We start from the raw sequence: 26,049 nt of genomic DNA on the forward strand, positions 1-26,049 counted from the left end.
ACGCGGACACAAATACCCGTACATCCTTGGCCATGTGCGGCCACCAATAGAGTCTGGCCGCTAACTCCAGAGTACCCCTGATACCGGGGTGTCCAGCTAGGACTGAAGCATGTGTCTCCTCTAACACTTTCAATCTCAGTGACAACGGGACAAATAATTTGCCTTCCGGAAGGGCTTCAGGAGCAGATTGTTGAGCGGCGTGAATGAGAGGTGAAAGGTCGGAGGAGACAGCAGCGAGGACCACCCCAGGGGAGAGAATGCTCTCAGGCTCCGGCTCGGAAGGTTCCGGAGAACCAAAACTCCTAGACAGGGCATCAGCCTTGACATTCTTAGAACCGGGTCTATAGGTAACAACAAAATTGAACCGAGAGAAAAACAAGGCCCAGCGGGCTTGCCGAGCATTTAACCTCTTAGCGGAATCTAGATAAGTGAGGTTTTTATGGTCAGTGAGTACCGTAATCTGGTGATGGGCTCCTTCCAAAAAATGCCTCCACTCTTCGAAAGCCCACTTAATCGCCAGCAATTCCCGGTTGCCTATATCATAGTTCCGTTCGGTGGACGAAAACTTCCTAGAAAAATAGGCACACGGTCTAAGGTTGGTGAGAGTGGAGGGACCTTGGGACAGTACCGCTCCCACACCAAACTCAGAGGCATCTACCTCCACCACAAAAGGACTGGACAGATCCGGTTGTACTAGGACAGGTGCAGACGAGAACGCCGCCTTTAGGGTATTGAAGGCCCTCAGAGCCTCAGAAGACCAGGTCCTCACATCTGCCCCCTTTCTGGTGAGGTCCGTTAGAGGTTTAGCCACCACGGAGAAGTCTTTAATGAATTTGCGATAGTAGTTGGCGAAGCCGAGGAAGCGTTGAAGGGCTTTCAACGACCCTGGCTGGGCCCACTCCGTGATGGCCTTCACCTTTTCAGGATCCATCTGGAAGTCGCATGGCGTGATGATATACCCCAAAAATGATATCTTTTGTACCCCGAAAACACATTTCTCGAGTTTAGCAAACAGCTTGTTATGTCTGAGTCGAGCTAGCACAGTCTGAACGTGAGTATGGTGACTCGGCAAGTCGGAGGAAAAAATCAAAATGTCGTCTAGATATACAACCACGAACACCCCCATGATATCCTGAAACACTGAGTTCATGTACCCCTGAAAAATGGCGGGGGCGTTACACAATCCAAAAGGCATAACTAGGTATTCAAAATGCCCGAGGGGCGTATTGAAGGCGGTTTTCCACTCATCCCCCTCCCGAATGCGGATGAGGTTGTATGCTCCCCTGAGATCAAGTTTAGAAAACCATCGGGCACCAGCGACCTGGTTGAGGAGGTCAGGAATGAGTGGAAGAGCATACTGGTTTCGGACTGTGATTTTATTTAGCTCTCTATAGTCAATACAGGGCCGGAGACCCCCATCCTTCTTCTCAACGAAAAAAAAACCCGGCACCCACCGGGGATTCTGAGGGCCGGATGTGCCCCTTGGCCAGGCTGTCCTGGATGTAGTCCCTCATGGATTCTCTCTCTGGAACCGTAACGTTATAAATGCGGCCCTTAGGAAGTTTGGCCCCAGGAATCAAGTCTATTTTACAGTCCCATTCCCTATGAGGGGGCAGAGCTTCAGATAATTGTTTGGAGAACACGTCAGAAAACTCGGAGAGGTATTCTGGTAGGGGGCTCCCCTCGCAGGTGGAGATTCCCACCTTCACCGCACAAAGGTGGTTGGCACAGCGGGGACCCCACTTTACCAGTTCCAACGTGTCCCAATTTACTACCGGGTTGTGCTCCCGGAGCCAGGGGAGGCCTAGGACGACGTCCACAGACAAATCTCTCATCACTAGAAAGGTGCAGGTTTCCACGTGTAAGGCTCCTATAGTAAACCTTACTTCAGGGGTCACCAGATTAACCACCCCTGCTTGCAAAGGAGTGGAGTCCACTCCTGAAACCAGAATCGGAGTTTCTAAACGTAACAAAACCCCGGACAGTTGAGCAACGAAATTAAAGTTAACGAAATTAGCCGCAGCCCCCGAATCAACAAAGGCTTGCCCAGTACGGTGGAAAGCATGAAATTCTAGGGTGCAAGGCACTAACATTTTGGACAACACAGGGAGTACCTTGGCTCCTAGACAGTCCCCCCGATAACTGCCTAGGAGCGGGAGTTCTTCCTGCCGTGGCTTCTTAGCGCAGGTAGCAATGCGGTGACCCGGCTCCCCACAGTAGAAGCAGAGGTTCTTCTTCAGGCGGTGTTCCCGTCGTTGCTCGGGGTTCACGGCTCCCAGCTCCATGGCCTCGGTGGTGGGAGGGTAAAAGGTCGGGTCAGTCGAAGAAGTAGACGTGGGGAGTGGGGTGGTCCGAGCGGCGTGTCTGGCCCTCAAACGTCGGTCGGCTCGAATAGCCAGCGACATGGCTTGCTCCAGGGTTTTAGGCTCTGGGTGGGCCACAAGTAGGTCCTTGAGACCCTCAGACAGACCGGTCAAAAATAAGTCTTTTAGGGCGGCATCGTTCCACCGGGATTCCGTACAATGTTGACGGAATTGGGAACAGTAGTCCTCCGCCATCTTACAACCCTGGCGCAGGGCCAGAAGTTTGGAGACTGCGTAGCCCGCCCGGTCGGGTTCGTCATAAATTTGACCCAGGGCGAAAAAAAAGGCGTCAAGGGATAGTCGGGCTGGAGAGCCAGCTGGTAGCGAGAAAGCCCAATTCTGGGGCTCTCCCCTCAGGCGGGTAATTACGATTCCCACTTTCTGGTATTCAGTACCAGAGGAGTGGGGGCGGAGATCAAAGTAGAGCTTGCAGCTCTCTCTAAATGCAAAAAACTGATCTCTCTCTCCGGAGAAGCAATCCGGAAGCGTGGCTCGAGGTTCTGACATCGTTCCTGGAGCGGACGAGGGCTGCATGGGGCCTGCAGCTGCCACTTGTTCCCGTGGCTGCAAGCGGGCTGTTAGGTCCTGGGCAAGGGTCGTAAGGACCTGGACCTGGTTCGCTACAGCCGCCACGGCCTCCATCGAGGGGCTCAAAGTTGCCGGGCGGATGCAAGGGTCTGACCTTAGTTCGGCCAGTGTTACTGTCAGGACAGTGTCCGGGATATGGGGGTCCCTGAGATATCCCGCAACCCCTGTCCCTGCCTACTTGCCCCCCTGGGCTACCCCCCAGGGCGACAACTGGGCGACGGTCCCTACCCTCACTAGGGAAGCGGGACACGGGAGACAAACAGACACTGAGACAAGCAACGGTAGAATGGTCAGACAATCCGGGTAGGCAACAAGAGGGTACGCAGTACGGAGGGGTCAGGCAAAAACGTAGTCAAGTCCAAAAGCAGGTGTCAGAAAAGCCGAGGTCACAAGAGCAGTCAGGATAAACGCGGGTGCAGCTGGAGAACCAAACTAACACTGGCAAGGCCTGAGAGGAAAACACACCTATTTAAATGCTGTCAGCGCTCCCGCCCCAGAAGCTGATTGGGGCGGGGAGCCTGACAGCAGCAGGGCTAATCAGGGCGGTGCTGGGGGCACGCCCCCAGTCTCACTGCACAGACAGTTACCAGGGAAGCCAGCCTGGTAGTCAAGCGACTAGAAGCACCAGCTGCCTCCCTAGCAACCCGGCGGCGACCAGTCTTACAGCGGCCCGGGGAGATCACAAGAACCGGGGTACCTCTGCGCCGTGCTCCTGTACCCCGGGTGGCCGGACCGGTGGTGCGGGCCCGGCGGCCCCGAGAGTTGCCGGTTCTGACATTTAGATTTTGAAATGTCGTAGTCCTTATAGATCGATAAATAGACCAGAGATGATAATTGATGATGATACATTCTTAAAATTCACCTATAGAGCTGTTTACTAGTTGATTTATGGGTATAGCTGTTAATAAGTTGAAAATATTAGTATACACTTGTATGCTGGTCAAATGATTTCAGACTACAAAAATCTAGAAAATATATGGTCGTAATGGCATATAATTATCATATTCATGGGTATTTTCATATTTTCTCTTGAAGCCAATACATGAAATGACATCTAGACATTTATGAATATTCTGGCAGGAGGAGAACAGACTGTACCAATGGGCTACATGAGTGGGATGATATGTGTAAAATTATTGAACCAAGTGTTTGAGGCATAATTGATACCTGTGATTGTGTACCTAATATATATGTATATATATATGTATATATATATATATATATATTGAATAGAATGTGATGTATTGTATGATATCGCTCTGTTTTTTATATTCTAAAAATGTAATAGAAAGGGTTTTAAAAAAAATAAAGTCAGCCTGTAGATGTCAACTGGATCTCCAACTGCTTTTACATTTCCAGCTCTAGCAGTGCATATAAAATTAAAGCATGTAAACCAAAGTTAAGATTTCCCAGAATATTTCTATACATTTTGCATTCCAAGGCTAGTTTCACAGGAGCATATTACGAGGGCATTTATGTGTCTTTGCTATGGACGACTGTCTCAGCATGAATGTGGGTCTCCTTACCCAAACTTAGAAAATCATAGATTGTGGAAACCAGCCTGACGTTAAGGAAACCCCAATGTCCCACTAAAATATAAAGAGTGACTATATAAACATCTATCTAACGAATCTCCAAGCATTACCGAGCTTCTAACATTTTTTCATCTCTTCTGTCAATGTTTTGATTCTGTGGTAGGCCTTGTGATGTTATACAGTATGTATGCACATCATTTTCTTGGCTGGAAAGTTGTTATCTCTTGGAATATTTGCATAGAGGCAAGTTATATTATTAAATATATCGCTGCACGTGGTTGAAATAAACAATAGCGAGTATATAAAATACATATATAGCAGATTTGCATATGATATTACTCTGCAGTAATATATGTTTTTCTATATTTGGAACATTAATTGTTAAAAATATTAGACATTGACAAAGCAAGATTAGGAATGGGAAACTTATCAAATGGGCCACTACACAGGCAGATTATCAGGCCTGAGCTTTCTTCAGAACACTCGTTCTCCTGACAATTGGGTCGTGTAAAGGGACTAGTGGTAAGTCGACAAACATGCAAAAGTATAAAAATGCTCACTGACCGGCGGTACATCTGACAGTGTGAACAAGGGGATGTACAGCTGGCGTATGGGGAGGAACAATAGCTTTCTGCATGTATGAACTACACTATCTCTAGAAACTGAAAAATAATTTTTAAAAAATGTCTGCTAATGTTACCAGTAGGACTCCCAGTAATCTCATGTCTAATGCCATAGCTGGATCAGCGCTGACCCATGTCACCCACCATTCCTCTCTGTCACCTACCATCAGGGTCACAGACTTTATTGTTTTTCTTTATCATTTCATTTCTGTTTTATTTCATTTTTCGATGCATCATCTCCATAACTCCCCCAGTTATTAAGCTATCATAGATTTCCCTGGGGGGAGGGACCCTATTAATTTCAATTGTGGTCACTGACTTGGGGTAGTTTTTTTGAGCAATTTCTACGAGGAGTTTTCGAGCGGTTTCGTGGTGCACATCCTATGGTGGCGCTGATAAGACTGCCTCTTTTGATCTCTCCTTGCTGGTATTGCTCGGCTCCCCTGTCTGATAGACTCCCCATTAGGATTGGAGCTGGTATCAGCTTCCCTAGGGGTAGTTATACTTAACAAAGACTACACACAAGGTGTCAGATCAGAGAGTTTGCACTGAGAATTATCTTAAAGGGAAGCGATCTCTGTCTCTAAGTTTCACTTGGAAAGGCAAACTGGTTTATGCTAACCCAATTGCGCTTAACGTTTTGTCGATTGACACTATTCCGGGTGTGTGATTATATTAGTCTGAATAAATTCAGCCATTTGAGATGATGCTCCGTGTAATATTGGTTCAGACCTAAAACTGCTCACTCTGTACATCACTTGAGGGATTATTTCTCCACATATTCTATCTATATGATGCAAATAAGGTTCCTGATGAACTGCTAGTAACGTAGCAGGGAAATGCGTTGAACCGAACCATACTAATCTGAACTGTACCAATCAAGAACCAAGTTACCGTATCAATTGAACTATATCAACTTAGCATCAAGAAAGGCATTAACATTGAACCAATCGAATGATGATCAGTCTAGCCCTCTAGTACAATGGTTTATTGTCCAAACATCTTGACAATCATTTGTACACTGTAGCCTAGAGCCTTATAGTACAGTATCCTTGCTGTCTACCCATATTGGAAATTATCTGTATTAGGCAGCTTTAATATTTTTTACTCTAGTGGTACCTAGGCTTGTACAACCTAGGAGATTAACAAGAGATATTCTTGTCATTACACTCCCACCAAGGTTTCCACATAGAGTTAGGTGTTTGTTTGTTTGTGAACATATGTCAGCCCACTGAGAGTTTTAAATGATGATTAATAAAATTTAGTATTACTTTTGGTAGTCTATCCTGTGAAGGGCGTTTTTGGTACAAATACAAACTATATCCTGTCTCTGTGACATGTAAAGGGACTAGTGATCAGCCGACAAACATGCAAAAGCATAAAAATGCTCGCTGACTGGCGGTACATCTGACAGTGTTAAAAAGGGGATGTACAGCTTGTGTATGGGGAGGAACAATCGTTATATGCGTGTATAAACTACACTATCTCTAGAAACTGAAAAATAATTGTAAAAAATGTCTGCTAATGTTACAGTAGGCATATTAACAATTTCTGTAACAGCTCAGCCATATTCAGCAATTCCAGCAACCTGATTGGTTCCGATTCACAATTCCAGCAACTTGATTGGTTGTTTGAGTTGGCCGATTTAACCTGATTGGTTGTTTGGGTTGGCTGATTCAACCTGATTGTTTGTTAGGGCTGAGCTGTTACAGAAATTGTTAATATGCTACCAGTAGGACTCCCAGTAATCTCATGTCTAATGCCATAGCTGGATTATTTAAATAAGGGCCAAAAATAAAGCGCCATCTGACATGGAAAAAAGAATAAATGCTCATTTTGATAGCTTAATAATAATAATAATCTTTATTTGTATAGCGCACTTATTCCGCAGCGCTTAAATAATTATAATAAAACAGACATTGCCTTTAAACCTAAAAGTACTAATTAGAAGCACAATAATAACTGTTCAAATGTTATTGGTATGAAAAGAAATCACTAACTATGACCATGTTGTGCCCATAAAGCTCAAAAGACATAGAGACAAGCATACGAACACTGATATTCACAGAACCCCATTGTTGTATGTCCTATTCTCGTCAGAAAATGGACAAGATATGCATTGACTTTTTTACACGGCTCTCTGCAGTAACTGCTCTACAACGCCTCCATCCTGCTTTTGATTGACAGCTGTAGTCTCCATCCAGGAGACAGCCATCACTCAAGAGCAAAAGGGAGCAATCTCCCTTTAACAATGCACTGTGTACGTCAGTTAATTTACTAATTTGGTGCCAGTTTAGGCCGGCTGCACACGAACGGATTTGCATTGCTGAATCCACGGTTGGTGTACGTACCGTGGATCCGCAGCAAATACCATTCGTAACATGTTATGGAAAAGCGCTTCTTCCTCTGCTCAAGCGGAAATCAAACTGCAGCATGTTCTATTTTTGCGCAGATTCCATGTGGACGACTTCCATTGAAGTCAATGAAAGCCATCTGACCCGCGGCCCTTCCCCAATTGACATTGCGGAAAGGTCACAGATTTCGCTTCATCGCCTGGTGACGGCGTGGGAAAAGCAGGGATTAAAAAAACAAAAAAACATACTGCGCATGTCCAACGGTGAGCCATTTGGACCATCCGCAGTACAAGGAAATACAAGCACGTGCAGACGCCGGTTGGGCCACAGGGTTAGATTCCACTATGGGCTCCCACATGTGGCATCCGACCCCTTCAGGTGCAAGCGAACTTACTTGAAGTCATTTAACTTGTGCTACAAATTATGATCTCGCACAGCAAGCACAGGCAATTCTAATTGTACAATAAATGCCCATTAATCTTTCACTGTAAGTAGCTTTTTATGTTATTAGGACTGGGTTTATGTGTTAAGAGTTTATAAATGCATGTCTCATAATTATTATGATGATTTTACACAAAGCAATGTTTTTGATGGAAACTATTTACTTACTATTCATTGCAGTTTTATATATGGAGGGCAGTGATGACCGTTTCACAGGTGGGGTGGAGACCCACCATGCCACTGACAATTTGGCTCTGGGCTAGTCCTGATGGCAGCACCTAGGGGTCTCCTGGTTTTCACCCTTTAGCCCCTTCAATTGGGATATGGTCTTTAGCGTTAGGGACCTCCAGGATGTTACCTTAAGAGTAGTCTTGGTTCACTGGAAGTTGATATGGATAGTTCAGGAACACCCGGAAGGGCAGGCATAGACATAGTCGATATACAGGCTGAGGTCAGGACAGGTGCAGTTCTTGCATAACAATGAGACCAGCAAAGGGTCAGGGCAGGCAGTGAACAGATAAATCATGGTCTTGGTACAAGCTGAGGTCAGGACTAGAGAAGATGGGAAAGATGGGTGAATCAAGCACAGCTCAGATCCAGTAATCGGGCAACAATCAGACACACCTTTTCAGGAACAAATCACCCGACTGGTCAGGCATATTAGTCATATACCTGTAACTTCTACAGGTCATATACAGGGGTTCTGAGAGTTATGGGCCATTTACACAGGACAATTATCACTCAAAATTCGTTCAAACAAACAAATTTGAGCAATAATCATACGGAGTAAATGCACAAAAATTGCTCACTTTTCATTTACTGGTTTTTAAGCTGGCTCTCAGTCAGCTTAAAACCCATGGCTGAATCATGGGCTTCTCGCTCAGTATAAACAGTCCCCTTGGAAGGTGAAGAGCTGAGCTAGAAGCCAGCGATCCAGTGGTGAAGTCTGTCTGTGTAAACAGTCTGCACGAGCGCTAACGACCTCAGCGGTGACATTAGCGCTCGACTGTAATATAATACATTTCAACTTGTCCTACAAGAGAGTGTTTTAAAAAGATTAAAATAGACAAATCGCATACACCCTCGGGTTTTAAGGGAATTAAGTAATGTGATACACAGACCCTTGTTTCTTATATTTAAGGACTCTATAGTAACAGGGTCTGTTCTACTGGATTGGTTTGTAGCCAATGTGGTGCCAATATTCAAAAAGGGGTCAGAAAGCAAACCTGGAAACTACAGGCCTGTAAGGGCTCTTCCACACTTGCATTTTTTTACACGTTTTTTTTTCATGCGACATCGCTGCATTTTTATAACGCGAATGTTAATGGGACTTTCTAATGTTAAAAACGCTTTGCACAAAAATCGGAAGTTTGTACGAGGGGTGACCTAATAACTATGTATAAATATATCAGGGGACAATACAGAGATCTCTCCCATGATCTGTTTATACCCAGGACTGTGACTGTACTAAGGGGGCATCCACTACATCTAGAGGAAAGAAGGTTTCTATACAGACATAGAAGGGGGTTCTTTACAGTAAGAGCAGTGAGACTATGGAACTCTCTTCCTGAGGGCTCTTTCACACGAGCGTATATCGGCCGCAATTTTCACGTCCGGACGATATATGCTTCCAATCTGATGCATTGGATGCCAGAGCATCAGTACAGATGAGCAAATTCCCGCGGTATAAAAGCGCCCAGCTGGCCAATATAGCCCCTGGGGGGGTTTTACGCCAGGCAGGAAAGATAGTCTCGAAACTATCTTTCTGGACAGAATATGTTGGCCGCTGCATAGACTCCTATGGGAGCCTATTCCAGCTGCCGAAGAAGGGAGGTGCTGCTAAACTCCCTCCCCCTTCTCTCCTGCTGTTTGCAATGGGAGGGTGTGATGGGGCGGAGCTAGTTGATAAGCTCCCGCCCCATCCCACCCCCTACCATTGCTGGCTGCTGACAAGGGATGGGGAGGGGGTGGGAGCTTAGCACACTAGCTCCAGCCCTGTCCCGCCTCCTTCCTTTGCTGAGAGCCAGTGAGGTGGAGGGAAGGGGGAGATAGTTTAGCAGGGCTAAACTGTCTTCCCCCGCCCGACAGCATTGCAGGCTAAGCGTATAAGCGCTGGGCTCAGGCTGTCTGACATGGCGCACAAACAGTAGATTTGTACACCTGTTCATGCGTTTTTATGTCGCTGGTGGGCGAACGTAAAAACGCCAACCCCCGTCTGAAAGAGCCCTGAGGACGCGGTGATGGTTAATTCGATAAGAGTTCAAGAGGGGCCTGGATGCCTTTCTTGGACGTTACAATATTATATGTTACAATCATTAATAACTTCAGAAGGGTCAGTGATCCAGGGATTATTTTGATTGCCGGATTGGAGTCAGGAAGGAATTTTTTCCATTAGAAGAGGAAAATTGGCTTCTTCCTAATTGGGGTTTTTTGCCTTCCTCTGGATCAATATTGGGTGTTAATAGGCTGAACTGGATGGACTTGTCTTTTTTCAGCCTTACATACTATGATACTATGATGTAAAAGAACCATTAGCAGATGTGTCACTTAGAAGTGTTCAGACATTAACCAGTCCATAGCTAGCTTTAGTGTAATTAGCATACAATTAGCTCACACTTTCCTGGTGATAAAGGTCCCTTTAGGTTAAACAATTAGCATTTGAACGAGCAAATGTTGTCAGAATTCGCTTGTTGGCTCTTGCAGCCTGTTTATACAGGCAAATACATCATTGGCTAATTCAAATGAGAAATCGTTCAGTGGTTCACATTGTATTAGTGAATGAGAAGGACTGAACAGTGGGTGAATGAGCCAACAATGATTCTTAGTCCTGCATAAAATGAATGCCGAATGAAAAGTGAATGATTTATTATTCGTCATTCAGCTGCATTTAGACACTGAATGATATTGTTCACTTTTGCTCGTTTGAACGATTTTTTGAACAATAAACGTTCCATGTTAAAGGGCCCTTACATTTCAGTGGTAGCTATTCCTGCTGACACAACTATACTCATAGATGCTTGCCTCAGCCAAGCATGAATGTGTTCTCAGCTAGGAGAGGGGTGCAAGGACCCTTTAACACAAAATGATTATCATTAAAAAAAATTGAATGATAATCGTTCAGTGTAAACACGGCCAATGATAGAACGACACTTCTTTGGCTTATTGTTCATTTTATGCAAGCCTACAAATCATCACTGCCTCATTCGCAAATTGTTTGGTTTAAGAACCAACCGTTCAGTCGTTCTTATTCCCTGAACTGAAGGACTGCACAATCGTGTTGAAAAAATAAACAATTTCTCTGTGTACTTAAACTGACCGCCTGAGCGAATGAGCAAAACGTGTTACTGTTTGCTCATTTGCTCAGGCAAACAATTTCTCGCTCTGTGTAAAAGTACCCAAAGCCACGGCAAGACACCTCTGGTGGTGGTTCATCTCCTGTGAGGACAAAGAACTGAGCATGTTAAAGAGGTTTTCCAGGTGTAATAGTGCAGTACCAGAAAGTTGCCAGTAGGGGGCTGCAGAGCAGGCAGGTTGAGAAAATGTCCGTCAGGCACAGGGTTAGGCTTCACATAGCCATTTTTTTACAGCGCTTAGCGGGCACTTCTCAGACGAGCGTTTTAGCGTAGCGTTTTTTATGACGTGCGCTAATTCGAACGCTGTATGTTTTATTTTCAGCGTTGTAGTGTGTTCTTGATCTCCTGCGTTGCCTATTGAAATCAATGGGGTGCGTTACTTTGCCACCAGGAGGGGGAAGAAAATGGTGAAGTCATCAGCTTCCTTTGCCTGCATTGTTACTGCACAAAATATGCAATAAAAACACATGCAAATGCTCAAAAAAACGCCGTAAAACACTGCTCTCAACACTGAAAAATGCTTCGTTAAAAAACTCTGTGTTTATATAAACTCTTGTGTGAGGGCAGCCTTAGCCGCTCTGACACAGGCCTCAGTAAAACGCTGCATTCAAAATCCAAAACGACTGTCTGGCGTTCAACAGGGTTTTTTAATGCACACCATCATTGTGATGAGTTGCATTAAAAAGCGCTAAAACACATCAAATAGAGCAGACAGAACTAAAAAATCGCGGCTTAAGAAAACAGCTTGTTGAAACGCTAGTCTGCGAGGCCCCATTGAAACCAATGGGAGTAGTTTACAGCGTTTAGTGTGGCGTTTTAAATACCACGCTGCAAAAAGCGGCCTATGTGAGAGCGGCCTTAGTCTGCTGGGTAACAGGAAAACATCTGTGGGGGTATGTCTGGTAGGAAGAAAAATTCCAGATTAACAGAGCTCAATGTCCACTGTGAGGGTCCTTGGCAGTGGTCCATGAGAGGTCCAGTGCAAACCAAGCTGCTGTTGGAATACCACGAGTCTGATAGGGAAGGATGCCCTCTGGACTGACACCCTAGATGGGTATAGGACATGGACATTATGTTACATGCTTGAGATACTAGGCCGGTGTGGTAGACAGGGTAAAACCTATGTTATTTAGCGTCCAGATGGCCAGGGACTTACACATTTTCCTGTACACTGTGACGCATAACAACATTGTGAAGACTGTGTTATGAGTTCTGTTGATTTGCCACAATAAAGGACGGATTTGTTAAATTTGTACCAAACTCCTGGCCTGGATGTGGTTTACTGATGTGTGACCATCCCTCTGATAGAGGAAAGATGGCGATCAGATGAGCTAACAACCCCCAAGCTGTCACACAGGCTGCGCTCGTAATTGCACATACAACTCTCACTGAAATCAATGGGAGCTGCACCTGCAATTATGACCCTGGTATATCCCAGCACTGACAGCCGGCGCTGCCTGGAAAACCCTTTGAACATCTCCTGTTAGGGAAGAAATGAGCAAGTTATGCCAATGTTCATCTAATGTGTACTGGCACAGTTTAGAGCTGAATTATTATCCTTTAGGCCTCATGTCCAAGGGCACGCACGGATTCCAAGTGCAGAATCCCACAGCGGATTCCACCCATGCCTGCAGCCATGGACATTTTCTCACCTGTCTGGATGCGGTGCAGGTCTTCTCCGTCCCGGCAGGATCTTCTTTTCTTCTGCACTGCAGTGTGTGCGGGTACGCTGGACGGAGTGCCGCACGCATGTGCATTGCTTTTTTTTTTTCAAACCTCCTGCTTTCCCAGTGTCAGCTATGGGTGTACAGCAGATCGGACGGCTTCCAATGATTGTCTATGGGCATATTGAACTGCAGATCGTCCCCATAGGAATTCTGCAATTCGAATTTTGCCCGTGGACATGAGGCCTTAATCAGTGATGTGTATGATACAGACAGGGTTACATAGCAAATATCAAACTGGGACCCTTATGATAATGATGGGTTTTGCCACTTCACCCTCCCAGAGACTTCACCCTCCCAGAGCTATCTATGAACCTTGGGCTAATTCCCATTCCCTAATGATACAATTTCTATGGAGAGGGGAGACCTACACAGGGTCTGCCATTCAGTACAGAAGAGAAAGGAAACAACCTGGGCTGGACCCTCTCCAAAAATGACAGCCACATGGTCTGTCTCTATGTTGTGTAGGTCTTATATTTGTAACTGCTTGAGTCTGATGTTTGTGTATATTTTTAGCCTTCATCTGTTGCCCTTGTGTATGCTGGTATAAAGTAGGTGGTAGTAATAATAGAACATTCTGTAGGCAAGCAGGTCATTTGGAAGGCTCCCAACAGCAGAGGATGACTCCTCAGTTCTGGTGGGATACAAGACTGCAGATGACAGGGCAGAATCGTAATATGTGAAAGAGCACATAGCATTGGTGTTAGAATCCTGTTAACCTGAGAAGTCAAGATGTACATCCAAGACAGATTTTGGGCTTGGCTTTCTATAAGGGTAATACAACAACATAAGCTTCATTATGCCATATGCATTCCTTACATTCAATGCCTATAAAAACTGATACTGGTCAGAAAGATGTATGTTAAAATAACATACCAATATAACTAAACCAATTGAGCTGTTAATTATTTTATAGAATGAAGCAGGTAAGCTATAATTGAAGATAAAGTTAAACGTTGACTGTATCATTGGCTTTATTTACCTGCAGCGCATTCATTGTTTAGCTTGTATAAACTTTGTTTATATTCAAAACACGTGGTGGTGAGTGGCACACATTCTGTTTACTTAAACTCATTCATTGGCATACCAATTAAAGAGGTTGGCTAAGCAACAGTACTTCCTAAATGTACCAGCATGCCAAGAAATAGCAGTCAAGTAAAGGCATGGAAGTCTGTTGGCTAATGCTGTGCAGTCAGGCTCAAGCTGTCAGGCCACTGTCGGGTTATACATTTCTTCACCAGTCTTTTCTTCTCAATCTGCTTGTGTTTGCATTTTGGCAGTCGCTGCCTTTACCAAACAGTCAAAATTATGTCTACAAAGGTAGCAGTCAAGGGGCAGGACTGTTTTGTGAAACTGTTAACATGTCTCCACAGTATATCTGGGCTCCATTAAACTTTAAATTACATATCATAAATTGCAGATAAGAGAAAAACATACCAAACTGAGATAGTATTGAGACAATGTTAGAAGAATGGCTGTTCAGATCATTTAGTCATCATCACATTGTATTGTGAAAGTCACAGCTTAGTGAGAAAAGCTCCATGATTTGTCAACAACTGCTGTTGTTTAACAAGTGAGCAGCCAACAATTTTAGAAAATAACAAAAGTCTTTCAAGTGTATCCGGAGTATCCCTATGCCTTTTGTATGAAGCAGTCATCAAGAATATCATATGATCACAATGCTTCTGTGTACACATATTGTAACAATCTATTGCATTTAATTGTATTAAAGGGTAACTAAACTTTTTCAAAACTTTTAACTTGTAACAGTGACATGTCAGAAGTTCTGATCAGAGGTAGTCTGGCTGCTAAGAATGGGTTGGTATATGCACTCATCAGACCGCTGTGTCAGTTTGGTAGTCAGTATATATGGGCTCAATAGACGTACTATGGAGCCCAAACACCACTTTGAGCAGTGATGGCAACAGATAAATGGGCACATCAGTCAGATGAGTGCTTCTACCCATTTGTTTTAGCAACCGATGGGCCTCTCAGCAGCCAGATCTCCACATATGACGTCGAAAGTTTTGAATAGGTTTAGTAATAAATTTTAGACCAATGTCACAACTTATATATAAAACAAACAGAGCAGTTATTTTAACTGTATTCTATAATGGAGTAAGTAACCTTTATCTGAGGATAAAGAAAAATGGTGACTGACATCTTGCCTCTATTTACATGTAGTGCATTCATTATTAGGCTTGTATAATATCTGTAAGGGTGGTTTCACATCTGCACTCGGACTTACACTTTCCTGCTCTATTCGGGGTGCAGGAAAGAGGAATCCCTGTAGCCAAACGGCTCTGTCTTAGGATGGAGCTGAACAGCAGCAAACTGACCCTACTGACTATAATTGGATCCATTCACTTTCTGCTCAGCTTTTAGCTGGAAAAAAAGCGGTATTTTGTACAGGATCTGCGACGAAACCTCAGACCAGAGGTTCTAACACAGATGTGTAACCACCCTACGATAGATAGGAAATGATAAGTATGCAGAAGAATCTATTTATACAATTATCTTGCTGTGACAGGTGCATAGTATAAACTGAACACACCTTCGCCTAAGTCCAGGTACCTACCTGTCACTAGAGTCAGAGGGGCCAGGAGATGAAGGCGGGGACATAGAAAGAGAATTACGACTTTTCTTTTTGTGCCTCCAGCTACTGAATGGATTTTTTTTTGTCTCCATGTGCGCATCCCCATGTGAAATGTGCTGCTCAGGTGTAGATGGCTCTTTAACAAAGGCTTCATCTTCAGACTTGAGCTCTTCTTCCCTTATCTTGACCTCCTGACCTCCTTTCTCAGGGTCTGCATGTTTGCCCTTGAAAAACTTTCCCAGTCTATGAATTCTGCTGCTCTTCTTTTCCTTCTCCATTTTGACTAATACGCCACCAAGCAGTTTCTTCGCTTCAGTAGTAGACAATAACAGCAGATACTTTAAACAATGGGTTTACCAGTTCCAAAAGTATTAAGCAATATTGCTGGAGAAAGGCAGGTAGGTTCACAGATTTGCAGTCCAGAAACAGGTATGACTTACTTCAGTACCAGTATTACGATGTAGGATTACTTCACTTTTAAGCATAGTGTCCAAGTGCCCAGAACTTGTATCAATCCATGATGGGTCTACAGATGTTCAGTGCTATGCATCCAGCCATGACCCTACCTGTTGCACCTTTAGACAAGTGTCCAGTTGTATCTGATGACAGCACAGTTGTTCTGGACCCTTCTTCTGCTATGTATCCATGCCTGGGAACCCTGCCACAGAGAGGGACAGGAGGTAAATCTGGTGATGAGCTGTGGCCAGGTATTCTCCGCTCTGCTGTGTTGTGTTTCTATACAGAAGTGTTTGTGCTGTGCACAGGGCATGTGTGATCATCTGCTGCGCACAGAGGAGGAGTCTCCTGCAGGCTCAGGTTACCAGGCTCCTTACCATGTCATCAGTCACTCCAACAACTGGGAGGTGTACTACAGGGAGGACGTTGCAGCCACTGGCTAGCATTGCTGCTGGACCTGTAGAGTCATTGACTGGCTGCAGGAATTTTGGAATGACTGCTGCTTACTTCATGCTGCTGTGTTTTGACAGCCACTGTGACAAGGATGCAGATGCAATGTCAGACATGTCATTTGGGATTTTTACAGACTATTTACCTGTAAAGCTCTATTGTTGGAGTAACTTTGAATTGATTCTAAGTACATAAAGCTTATAATGAAAACTTCTGAAACTCTGTAATATACTTTGTGTCAACTCCTCATGGAAGTCTTAAAAATAAAATGAACACAGTAAGTTACAGTATATATTATATAACGTCAATCCCCTTGAAAGTCACAGCCGAAACGTACATTGAGGGCTCATCTAGCCTCTGGGTCACAAGATAATATGTAACTTACTGTGTGTATTTTGTCTTCTCGCTGTGCTTTACTGTGTAAACTGTTTAGGTCACTTGGACCTATTTTGACTTATTTGATCTTGTGATCATTGGTAGTATTGGCACTGACAGGTATTGGGATACTTACAGGAGGGACATAGGAAGCCAGCAATTGCACAGCCTGTGCTGTAGATAATCCTGTGTGATTATTTGTCTTTTTAGCACATTGTTCCAAAATAGATTACAAACATTTCTATTAACCCTCTGGGGGTTTACTTGGTTCTTTGAAGATTTTGTTGGTTATTTGTTTGAGTATATTTAACCCTGTTGGTACTATTTTGTCAGTAGGTATATACATAGTCTACTGTATGTCAAGTATATAGCTTGCTGTGAACAAACAGATGTCATAGGCAGGTTGTGTGGCATGACCGCAGTGCTGGTGAAGTCAAGGTCAATTAATTTTGCTAAGAGCTGAAACAAGGCCAGAGGCATTTGTTTTGTGTGCCTGATCTCAACTTTTCTCTAGAAATTCTTTTTCTTTATGTTTATTATGTCTGCTTATTATTTGGTGTTTTTTTAGTATTCAGGCATTTTATTTCTTTAGTACATATAAGCAGTCGATTCTGGCTATGTCTTTTACAACAAAACTTAATACTTCTGCAGACTGACAGGCAATGCTGTCATGTTATTGTGATCAATATAATGCATGTGGAGATATCCTCCGCCTTTTAAAAGTATGATACAATATGCTAGCAAAGATTATTTGGAAGCTTAAAGGGGTTGTCCCGTGGCGAAATGCAATTTTTTTTTTCAACCTACCCCCGCATTCTGCCCCGTTAAAATCAATACCGTTTGTAATTAAAAAAAAAAAAATTGCTTACCTCCTTCCCAGTTCACGCAGCATCTTCTTTTAAAGATGGCTGCCGGTCCTTTCCCAATGATACACCGCGGTTTTCTCTCATGGTGCACCGCTGGTCTTCTCCCATGGTGCACCATGGGCTCTGTGCGGTCCATTGCCGATTCCAGCCTCCTGATGGGCTGGAATCAGCACACGTGATGGGGCGGAGCTACGCGATGACACGTAGAAGGGGGCGGAGCCAGAACGCCGCTCGTGCCCGGACCGATCAGAAGGGAGAAGACCCTTCTGCGCAAGCGCGTCTAATCGGGCGATTAGACGCTGAAATTAGACGGCTCCATGGAGACGAGGACGCTAGCAACGGAGTGGGTAAGTGAATAACTTCTGTATGGCTCATATTTAATGCACGATGTATATTACAAAGTGCATTAATATGGCCATACAGAAGTGTACAACCCCACATGCTTTCGCGGGAAAACCCCTTTAACTGCTTTATCGCTTGAGAGACCTTTTGCACATACAGAATATTTCTGGAAGATGCACCTAAACATGCAGCTGAATCTGCTGCTGTGGATCTCCGCTCTATACCCTGCTTGTATACATGCAGATTTTGGTGTAGAATTTTCAGCGTCTTTAGGTGCATATTGCAGAAATATTCTGCACGTGTGGAAGGTCCCTAAGGGACTTTTCACACAGGACAGAATATTCCACAACAGCGTTGTGAGACATACTGTCCTGGGATTCCGCACTAAAATCTGCATGTTTAACTACAGGTATTGGTGCAGAATTGCCAGCAGAATTTTGCTATTTTCAATTCTGCATCAAAAGCCAAATGTTAGCAGTGCGAATTTTGTTGCTAAATATTCCACAGGAGGACATCATCCACAACGCTGTTGTGGAATAGTCCATCATTTGTAAAAGGTCCCAAAAGGATACCCGTCAGGTCTCCTAAACTGGTTTGGTTGCTGGTAGTAGGATATAGTGACAGACACACTGATTTCAGCGGTCTGGCACTTATACCAATAGATTTACTGATTTTACAAAACTAAGGTGCTATTACATGAGTGTTAACAGTGTGTAGTAGTGCTGAAAGGACCGGCGGTCCGGGGGTCCCTCATGCCCTCACCGCCAGTCCTGCCGGGTTGCTAGGGACGCGGTGGGTGTTGCCCCGCGTCGCGTCCTCGGTATCATGGCAACCAGGCATGTGTCTCCTTCCCTGCCTCCTGCAGGGCTGGGGGCAGACTCCCCAGTGCTGCTGGGTGCACTCAGCTGCTGTCAGACTCCCTGCCCCAATCAGCTGCTGGGGCGGGAGCTCTGACAGCATTTAAACCTGCTTGTGTCTGCTTTCCAGTGCCAGTGTTAGATTGGTCTTCCTGCTACGCCAGCGTACTTCTTGTTGTGAGTCGTGATATTTGACTCCCTCTTTTTGAACCTGACGTTGCCTTTGCCTGACCCTCTTGTACCACGTACCCTCTCGTTGCCGACCCGGATATTCTGACTCTCCTTGCTGTTGTTTGTTCCAGTGTCTGTGTGTTTGTTAGTCCCAGCATTCCCCTTCCTTAGTGAGTGTAGGGATCGTCGCCCAGTTGTCGCCCTGGGGCCTAGCTCAGGGGGGCAAGTAGGTAGGGACAGGGGTTGCGGGTATCTTGAGGGACCTCCAGTTTCCCGGACTCCGAGTCCTGACAAGTGCTAATTAATAGGCTGTACCTGTGCTTGAAGATGCAGCCCAGCAGTTGTCGAGAAAACACTAGCGGCTGCTTCTAGCGCTTGTGTGATAGCAGCCCTACTTTTGAAACATTGCAGGGCTAAACTGGAGTTAAGTTCGGTGAAACTCACGTGTATTGATACTGTATATGCACACTCTCCTCATCCTCTTCCTCCCTCCAGATACTGATAGGCAGTTTCTTTTGTATGCACAAAATAGGAAGATGGAACAATACTAGAGTTGAGCGAACGTACTCTGCCGAGCTTGATGCTCGTTCGAGTATTAGCATACTCGGTGGTGCTCGTTACTCGAACAAGCATCATGCCGTGTTCGACCCGCCCCAGTTTTTGGCCCCTCCCCGCTGTGACGTGCCTGTTTGGAGGGAAATGGAGAGAGAGAGGGAGAGAGAGGCAGGCACCCGGCGGCCAACATACAAAAATGCTCCTGTTTTGGAGCGTCCATTAGCTGCAGTTCACTTCCTACAGGGCAGCGAACACTACGAGTGACATAGCGTTCACTGCCTAGCAGGGGATTCCGAAACATCGGCAGCTTCTTTAGCGTGTATGCGTGATATATTGACGCTAGTGTATCATATACTATATGCGCAGTAACAGGCTGCCAAGGATTTGGCATTCCCTGCTAGGTCACTAGTGACGTAGTGTACATTGCCCTGCAGGAAGCAGAATGCCGGCAATGTACGCCTCGTCACAGGAAGAAAAGGATCCGACCGGCTGGAGGTGACCTGACCCAGGGGATCGTAGAATCCGCAATTCGTATCTGCGAAAATGCATGTCTTTCAATGCCTGCGTTTTATCGCGTAAAGTCTGTGCAGACACCAATCACGTACCGCAATTTAAATCTGGTTGTATGAGCCTGGCCTTAGCTTGAATTGTATCACCCTACCATAGTTCTAATGTGACATCTGGACATGGTTACAAATCACATGTATACAGAAATGTATATCGCTGTAGTTACTATCCAAATGCAGAAGAAGCTGCTTCTGCACACAGGAACACATTGGTTATATGAAATGGGGTGTTTTGTGTTTTTCTGACACAGAAACAGATTTTTTCAGCTCTAATATACATCACACTATATACACTCTTTATACATTGGAAAAAAAAGTCATTTTACAATGTTTCCGGAGTATGCACAGCATGATGTTCATTAGACATACAGTGCGTGTGAGGCCATTGGGTGGAGGGCCCAGCAACAGCTTTTGCACTTGGAGCTTAAAGTTGCTCTGATGCAAAATACTGTATGAGATCACTTGATTACTACATTTTTTGAAATAGTAAGTAAAAGCGCTAATGTGCCAAGTAAGCAAGCACTGTTTGTATGCCAAAGTTTGCTTTGGGCGATGTCAAGAATGAGTTGAAAATACAGGCTTTTATTTGTCGCTATATCAGTATTTGCATTAAATTTAAATGAGTTACCTCCAGGGTTAACAAGGGCAATTACAGACCTGTTTATGCAGCCACCTGTACCATCAGACATGAGAACTCTACATGGGATCAGAATCCTAGCATTGTGTCGGGTGGATGATACACTGCAAAACACCTAAAGGGTTTTCGAAAAGCCTTGAACATACAGTAATTATTGATAAGCCTTCTGTAACAAGATGCAAATGAATAAAAGGGACAGAGGATTATAAAGGGGGAAAAGGGCATAACCTCCTCATGTAAAAGACAGATAATGGTGTAGGCATGAAGTTAAAAAACTGTTGGGCAACCTAGAGGTGGTCATACAGTTGCATGGTGGCCATACAGATAGTTGCAGGTCGAACAGCTATTCCTTTTGCCCCTCCCCCCATATAAATACATGCATAGGCAGAGGGGAATAAGCCGCTGAAAGACATCTCTGTTGGTGGCTTATCTCTTTTGAGTCAAAGCATTGGGCACGTTGAAATTTAATGTGGCCCGTCCTTCTTCCCACAACATCTGCCATCAGGAGTAGAGTCAGAGCACTCTCATACAAATTAGATGATGTGCCTACATTCATCTAATGTATATGGCCACTAAAAGTGGTTCTCCAACCAAAAACATTTAGCATGTATCCATGGAATAGGTCATGAATGTATGACCGCTGGGGTTCTGACTGCTTGGACCCCCAAGGAGCATGAAAATGGAGCAGTCCAAGTCCTCTTAGTGAGTGGAACATTTATCATCTATTCTGTGGATATAGCAGATCATGTCTAATATACCTCTTTATAATACTACATAATAGTCGGATACCAACTTTAAACACTGATAGTGAATACAGTGCGGTTATCTCCAGTGATTACAAAGTTACAATGCCTACTTTGTTCCCCATGAAAAGTAATAACTCCATGTCCTCAAAACTAAAAGTGTTTCCTCTGTAGCCCCAAAGTATTAGTGTCCCCTTTGTGCACCTTTAAGAAATAGTGCTCCCTTTGTGACCTCACCAAATAATAAAGCCCTCTCTGTCTCTACCAAAGTAATAATGCATCTCTGTGCCCCTCTATGTAAACGTGCCCCCGCCGCCTGAAGCTCCAGCTCATCACTGCTGGAGACAATGCAGCTGTTGCATGGTCCAACTCCTCCCCCCCGTCTCCTGCATATACTGTAATCAGGGGTTGGGCTATGAAAAAATCTTTACTGTGTCTGGCAGCAGCATGAATAATAACATTTTGGCTGCTCTGCTGCATGAAGTTTCTGGGAATGTGTACTCAACCACAAGGCGTATAAAAAAAAATCTATGTAGGTTTCAAAGGGGCAGTTTTAACCCCTTAGTGACCAGCCCATAATCTTTCTATGTCCTGCCTAAGTGGTCCACGTGGGCTATGAACGTGAGAGCTCCATGCTGTCAGTGCCTGGAGGTAGCCGACAGCATGGAGCTGTCATCCTGGGCCGTGGTGAGCCCCCACCCCGGTAACACGATCGCCGATATCCGCATTAAAGTAAACAAAAGTTAGGTTTTTAGCTCCCCCCACGGATTGCTTCCATGAGGGGGCTGAAACTACTCACCAAGTTCCTCCTCTGTGTTTCCCGCTAATTCTGTCCAGAACAGACCCTCCGGCAACTTCTGCACATGTGCGCCAAAGGAAAAATGGCAGCGCATGCGCAGAAGAGCAGATCGGCGTGGGACATTTAAAATTTCCTGTCTCCCGGCTACTGAAACCTACCATACCATTTTACATTAATAATTTTATTTAATATATAGGAAACGCCAAAGGGAATGTGGTGGTGGTGGGGGAATTCTTTCTAGGGAGTCAATTTTATTTTTATTAGTGCACTTCCCAGTTTTTCCTGCTTTAACCAAAGAGAACAGTCATGATAGTGACAAATTTGTGAAAAAAATGAAATTGCATTTATTTGTCACTTGCTTTAGAATTATAAAAAAAAAAAAGTGGCGTCACAATGCTCGGTACACCCCTAGCTAAATGAGCTAAGGGGTCTTGATTTCAAAATTGTGTCACTTGTGTGGGCCTTTTATATTATTTTGGCAGTTTAATGGCTCTACAATGGGCAATGGGGCCTGGAATTTATTCGGTTGCATCCTGAAATCAAACGGGTGCTCCCTCCATTATAGGCCTCTCCATGCGTCCTATAAGAAGATTGGGGCTACAATGGGTATGTTTCTGAACAGAGAACAAACAGGGGTACCTATTTTGGGGTTCAAATACCAAAAAAATGAAAATCGTAATTTTTTCCTTCTGCTTTGCTTAGATTCATTCAAAAACTGTGAGGTCAAAAAAAGCATCGTACCCCTAAATGAATTATTCAAGGCGTCTACTTTTCAAAATGGGGTCATTTGTGGGGGTTCTCCATCGTTTTGGTCGCTGAAAGGCTCTACAAGTGTGCTATAGGGCCTGAATCTCCTTCAAGCTAAATTTCTGTTCTGAAAGCCACCGGTTGCTTCTTTCATTTTGGGCCCCATTGTGCATACAGACATACTATTAAGGCCACAATGGGTATGTTTCTGAACACAGGACAAACAGGGGTATCCATTTTGGGCTGCAAGTCTTCATTCATGTGTGTGCTGTACAAAATAAAATGGTTTTAAAATGGCAGAATTACCAAAAAAATGAAAATCGTACTTTTTTTCCTGCTGCTTTGCTTGGATTCGTGAATGGGTGAGTGCTGCCTCTGATTGGCTCAGCGCAGCTGTCAATTAGCTGAGAGCTGCCCCTGATTGGTCCCTGCGCTCAGTATACATTATTTTAAAATTTTTACACATTTTTGGATGATTTTCAGGTAAGGGCTTATATTTTTAAGTCCTTCCCGAAAATTCATCCTGCACTCGCCGGCAGCTCATTGCTTTCAATGGAGCCGGCTGTATTGCCGGCTCCATTGAATTCAATGGGCTAATATCGTTCTTCTCTGCCACAGCTGTTACAGCTGTGGCAGAGGAGAGCGATCTTTATGCTAACAGTGCCCGGGGGGGGGGGGGGGGGGGAGGTCTCACTCTTGCCACTATTGTGGCTTAATAGTGAGACCTTGGAGCCCGAAATGCAGCCCTGCATGTTGCTCCTCGCCTGCCCTATCCATTTCTGTGTTTTTTACATGACTTTGGTGATTTGCTAAGATTTTCACAAATGAAAACCTTAGCGGAGCACCAGTCATATACAAAAATGCTCGAGTCGCCCATTGACTTCAATGGGGTTTGTTACTCGAAACGAACTCTCGAGCATCACTGAAAGTTCGACTCGAGTAACGAGCACTCGAGCATTTTGGTGCTCGCTCATCTCTATTCATTACTTTTACCCGAGAGAGATTCCTAACAAATGTCTGGATAGTTAAAATCTCCCATGATCACTATGTCATGCTTTTTGAGAGTATGGCCATCTGATGTAGAAAGAGTTCATCAATATCTTCTGCTTGTCTAAGCGGCCTATAGTACATACCTACAATAGTGTCCTTTCTGTTGTTCTCTCCTTGTATTCTTACCCAAACAGTTTCTACAGAATTCCTATGCTCTGAAGCTTGAATCTCTGTGGAGATGAATGTTTTCCTAACATACAACGCAATATCTCCTCCCTATTTTTTTTAGGTCTGTTTCTTATAAATAAGTTGTATCAAGCCTTGTATTCCAATCATGTGTGTCATTCCGCCAAGTTTCCTTGATGCCTATGACATCATATTTCTCTTCCTGTGTTAGGAGCTCCATTTCTCCCTGTTTGTTTCCCATGCTCTGTGCATTTGTGTAGAAACATTTTAGTTTGTGATCGGTGTCTCTTGCTCCTCTACTTTCCTTCAGAATTTTTTGTCTTCCTTTCCACTTCTAACAGCGAGGTTCTCAAATTTATTAATTAACTGTATATTTTTACATGGCCTTTCACTTCCCTTCCCAGTTTAAAGCTCTCCTAATGAGTGAAGCAAGGTGCCCACCAAATATATGCTTGTCTGTTTTTGTAAGCAATCTCATAGGCAAGTAACCCCAACTTGCCACACTGTGTTTTATAAAAACAGAAGCCACAAGCCAAATTGTTATCATTCTATATACATTATGGTTCACATATACAGTGGTGCTTAAAAGTTTGTAAACCTATGATACACATCCACAAACATGCTGTGAAGATCAGGCTTCCATAGACCCAAATTCTTATCTTTAGTAATAAAATAGGTTGCTCACTCACAGCTAATCATCATCCTATTAATTAAAAACACCTGACTCTAATTTCACCTTCAAATTATCAGATAATCCTAAGGCTGGGTTCACACAGGGTGGATTTACTGCGGTTTTGCCGCTGTTTTTCCGTTGCGGTTTTGCCACAGAAGAAATGCTTCTGCGGCAAAACCGCTTCAAAGGTTAATTTTGGCTTGCGGATTTTTTTTCCACAGCGGTTTTTCCTTTTTGCCGCGTATTTTGGTACGGATTTTGCTGCGTCCATAGAGGTCTATGGACAAAAAAGCGCTGCGGAAAAGACAGAAGAATGGACATGCTGCATCTTTGAAAATCGCGCCGCAGTTGCATTTCCGCTCTGCGGCTGTGCGGAAAAACTCCGCCCTGTGAGAACAGCTTTTTTGCAAAACTCATTTGTGCTGCATTGCACTGCAAACGCAGCGGTTTTGCAGTAGTGCGGATATGCAATGGCAATCCGCAGCAAATCCACCCTGTGTGAACCCAGGCTAAAGGTTCACATACTTCTGCCACTCACAAACGTGATATTGGATCATTTCCCACAATAAATAAATTCCATATCTAAGAGCCCTTTTACACTGAACAATTATTGTTCAGATTCTCATTGAATTTCAGGAATCTGAATGATAATCGTTCAGTGTGAATGCCTGCATGATCTGAATGATGAACAATAATTCGTTCACTGTTCGGATCGTGGAGGCATAAAAAAATTCAAACTACAAGCTGCCCTTGTAAACAGGCAGTTGTTCATCTATGAACAACTGCCTGTTTACTGTGAATGGAGGCGAGTGAGCAGGCTAGCAGATCTCTGGCCCGTTACGTTTTTTTGTAACTCCTTTTAGAACTTCTTTTCAAATCTGGTGTAGTTTTAGGTCAAATATAAGCAGAAATGAGGAAATATCCGAAGGGTTCACAAACTTTCGAGCACCTCTGTAATCCTCTGTTTTTATTATGCTCCAGCTGGTGTTTGCTCCGTATGTTGACTTTAGCCCACACAATGACACAGCTGACAAACTGAAAGCCTAGTTTCCGATGTCT

At 44.2% G+C, this 26,049-nt stretch overlaps 1 protein-coding gene across 1 annotated transcript in view; it reads right to left on the reverse strand.

Annotated features, from left to right (window-relative positions):
- CRYBG1 (crystallin beta-gamma domain containing 1) overlaps nucleotides 1–16,307 on the reverse strand; it is a 230,065-nt gene extending 213,758 nt beyond the window's left edge. The window contains exon 1 of the mRNA XM_066607882.1: nucleotides 15,560–16,307. Coding sequence (XP_066463979.1) covers nucleotides 15,560–15,855 — 296 coding nt within the window. The 5' untranslated portion in view covers nucleotides 15,856–16,307. The remainder of the gene's footprint in view (nucleotides 1–15,559) is intronic.
- Nucleotides 16,308–26,049: the final 9,742 nt, after the last annotated feature.

Source organism: Eleutherodactylus coqui, chromosome 1, assembly GCF_035609145.1.
Source record: "Eleutherodactylus coqui strain aEleCoq1 chromosome 1, aEleCoq1.hap1, whole genome shotgun sequence".
In the NCBI taxonomy this organism is placed as follows: domain Eukaryota; kingdom Metazoa; phylum Chordata; class Amphibia; order Anura; family Eleutherodactylidae; genus Eleutherodactylus; species Eleutherodactylus coqui.